Source organism: Triticum dicoccoides, chromosome 6B (genome assembly GCF_002162155.2).
Source record: "Triticum dicoccoides isolate Atlit2015 ecotype Zavitan chromosome 6B, WEW_v2.0, whole genome shotgun sequence".
In the NCBI taxonomy this organism is placed as follows: domain Eukaryota; kingdom Viridiplantae; phylum Streptophyta; class Magnoliopsida; order Poales; family Poaceae; genus Triticum; species Triticum dicoccoides.
Window position 1 is genome coordinate 704,976,211 of NC_041391.1, and position 2,969 is coordinate 704,979,179.

At 42.9% G+C, this 2,969-nt stretch overlaps 1 protein-coding gene across 1 annotated transcript; it reads left to right on the forward strand.

Annotated features, from left to right (window-relative positions):
- Positions 1–247: 247 nt before the first annotated feature.
- Positions 248–2,650, forward strand: LOC119324769. Its single transcript, XM_037598543.1, has 3 exons — positions 248–756; positions 956–1,858; positions 1,973–2,650. The coding sequence occupies exons 1-3, from the start codon at positions 721–723 to the stop codon at positions 2,486–2,488; spliced, it is 1,455 nt and encodes a 484-aa protein (XP_037454440.1). The 5' UTR covers positions 248–720; the 3' UTR covers positions 2,489–2,650.
- The last annotated feature ends 319 nt before the right edge of the window (positions 2,651–2,969 follow it).

The window sequence follows — 2,969 nt, forward strand, 5'->3', positions numbered from 1 at the left end:
GCCACTTGAACCGGCCTCAACAAGAGGTATGATATAGATATAGATTATTTTTTAGGGGAAGGTATAGATATAGATTTTACCAAATTATTAAATCCAGGCAGGTTATATTTAGTGAGCCGCATTTTTTTTGAGCGGGTAGTGGGCCGCATCTGAGTTCTCTTCCTAACCCTGTGTTCAAATGGGCCTATGGGCTCAAGTGTAGATTAGCCCGAGCCCAAATCTCAACAGGTCCACCACAGGACAGATACACACATGGCATCCTCTGCCCTAACACTTTCCCCTCCCCACCCAAACCATCTCCCGGCGGCGGCTACCGGCCTTGTCGCCTAAACCAGTTCGGCTCCAGATGCTACGTTCTAGATGATGAAGGAAGGTCAAATTCTTTCTACAATCGGATTGGGAGAAGCAAGAGAAAGGTGCCAATTTCGTTCTGTCTTCGGAATTCGAAGAAGAAACGGATCAATTTCGATTTGTATTAGAAAAAGGAGTTGTTTTTATATGTCTGCCTCTCATGAGATAATAGTAAATCCGTCGGTTTACGGATTCTGTACCGGCTTGAAGAAGATTCAGAAACCTCCTCCGTCTCTGTCTTGGGAGTAGGGAGTGGGATGAGAGTTCTTTTACTAGTAGGATTGGAGGAGTCTATAACAAGTTCAGGCTGGGCGTTGACTATTGTTTCCAGATCATCGTTTCAATACTTACTTTGCTTATTGCATCGCCATGGAGCTTAATAGGGGTCGCTGCGGCCGACGTGATGTAAGTCGTTGCTTATGTTTTGTTATTATTACTCCCTCCGATCCATATTACTTGTCGCTCAAATGGATATTAGTAGCACTAATATCCATTTGAGCGACAAGTAATATGGATTGGAGGGAGTATTATAATTTTTCATTTGATGAAAGTCAATTTATCGATCCATCATCGATGACTAGTTTTTCCATCTGGCAAAATGCAGTCGAAAAGAGAAGCTAGTACCGGGGCCTCCCTAAGCGAGCTGCCTGCTGAAGTACAAGCTTTTAATGGGGACAGGCTAAGCGAGCTGCCTGCTGACCTGCTGCTCAACATTCTGGAGAGGGTGGGTACGCTTGATGCAGTAAAAACTTGCATACTTTCGAGGAAAATGCAGAAGCTGCCCAGTATGCTCTCACAGATCGTCATTGATCTCAGCTCTAATGATCTAGTTCAAATGAATGGTGTCGTCGCTGATGTGACAGACAAGATCCTTAGTACGAGGTCTCCGCAGATCACCATTCGCAAGCTGAAGCTCAAATTTTTCCTGAGCCCTTCTTGCTGTCTCTCCATCGGCAAATCTGTTGGCGCAGCCATGGTGACGCAGAAATTGGATGCAGCCGAGTTTGAGATCTTGTCGCCAAGGGATCTCCATCTTTGCTCTGATGCCTATCGCGTGCTCTTTGCTAAGCAGTTCAATAATTTTGTTCGTGATTGTCCAGATGCATTTGCTGGTCTCACACGGCTGCATTTACGGAATATGAGATTTGGTAAATCAGACCTACCCAACATCCTAAGCTATTGCAAGGTGCTGGAGTCACTATCTTTCTTAATGTGTGACGCGGGGATCCGTTCGGTTCTACATATAGAACATGCTCGACTCGTCGAGCTTGTTATCTCCTATGGAAAATTCAAAACAGTGGAGCTCAATCGCCTACCAAAGCTCAAACGGATGGCCTACAATAATTGGCCCTATGATGAAAATCCATTGGTTCTTGGTGTTCTCCCTCAGCTTTCAAACCTCAGTCTTGGTGATGCATGTCTTTCTCAGAAGACCCTCAAGCTAAGCCAGCTGCTTGCTACTGTCCCTTCTGTTAGTAATCTGTCTCTGGAATTTCGAAGTGAAAAGGTACTCGCTCCGATAATCTCTATCCCATTCTCATTGTAGTAAATTATTCATCACTTGAGGATGCAATTTATGCACAGTTTGCACTCATTATTAATTTATTATTTTATCTCCCAGATTTGGATTCAACCAGAATGCCCCAAAGCGCTTGCTCCTGTGCTTGCTAAGTTACGGTTTATTAATCTGGATAATCTTCCTGAAGAATGTGATATCTCTTGGACAATGTTCCTTCTTGAAGCTGCACCGTCTGTAGAGGACCTTTCCATCACAGTATGGGATCATAAGTGCCGACAGGAGTCACAAAATAGTTACTCAACGAAAACAGATGTGAAGTGGGAACCATCTAATCCAAATTTTAAGCACAAGAATCTGGCGACTCTAACTATCTACGGTTTCCAGTCCGATGACAATTTCATGGGATACGTCAGTCGTGTCATGCAAGCTGCGGTGAACATCAAGAAGGTGTCTCTGCACGACAGGAAGATGTGCACACTTTGCACTGACAAGTTTCCCCATGCTGACGCTCGTCCTTCAAGCTATCCTCAAACCAGCGTGCAGAAGGATTCATTGAAGAAGAAGATCACAGAGGCATCCTCGAAGGCTTCTCGGGCTGTGATTCAGTTCAGCTCGTAAGGTCCAAGTCTTCATAAATCAATAAGTCATTCATGGCATCGCCATGATCTATCCTCTAGGAAGGAGTTCCCGAACTCCAAAATCCGTTGGTAGTCGTCAGCGCCATTGCTTTTCTGCTGAACCCGAGCTTGTGTTGTAGCCTAATTGGCTACATATATATATATATATATATATATATATATATATATATATATATATATATATATATATATATATTTGTTGGAACAGCTCATTTATAATCAAAATAAGCACGACTACCCGTGTCCATGTGCCTTGTTGCAAGTGCTCATTTGTGAGAAGGTGGTGCAGCAAGTGCTTTTGTTGAATAAAGTCAATATTCAGTATGAATAATGTTCAGTTTGAATAAAGTCAATATTCAGTAATAAGTGTTTATGTTGAATAACGTCAGTATGAATAAAGTCAATATTCAGGAACAAGTGTTTATGTTGAATAACGTGCAGTAAGTGCGGTGAGGTACATG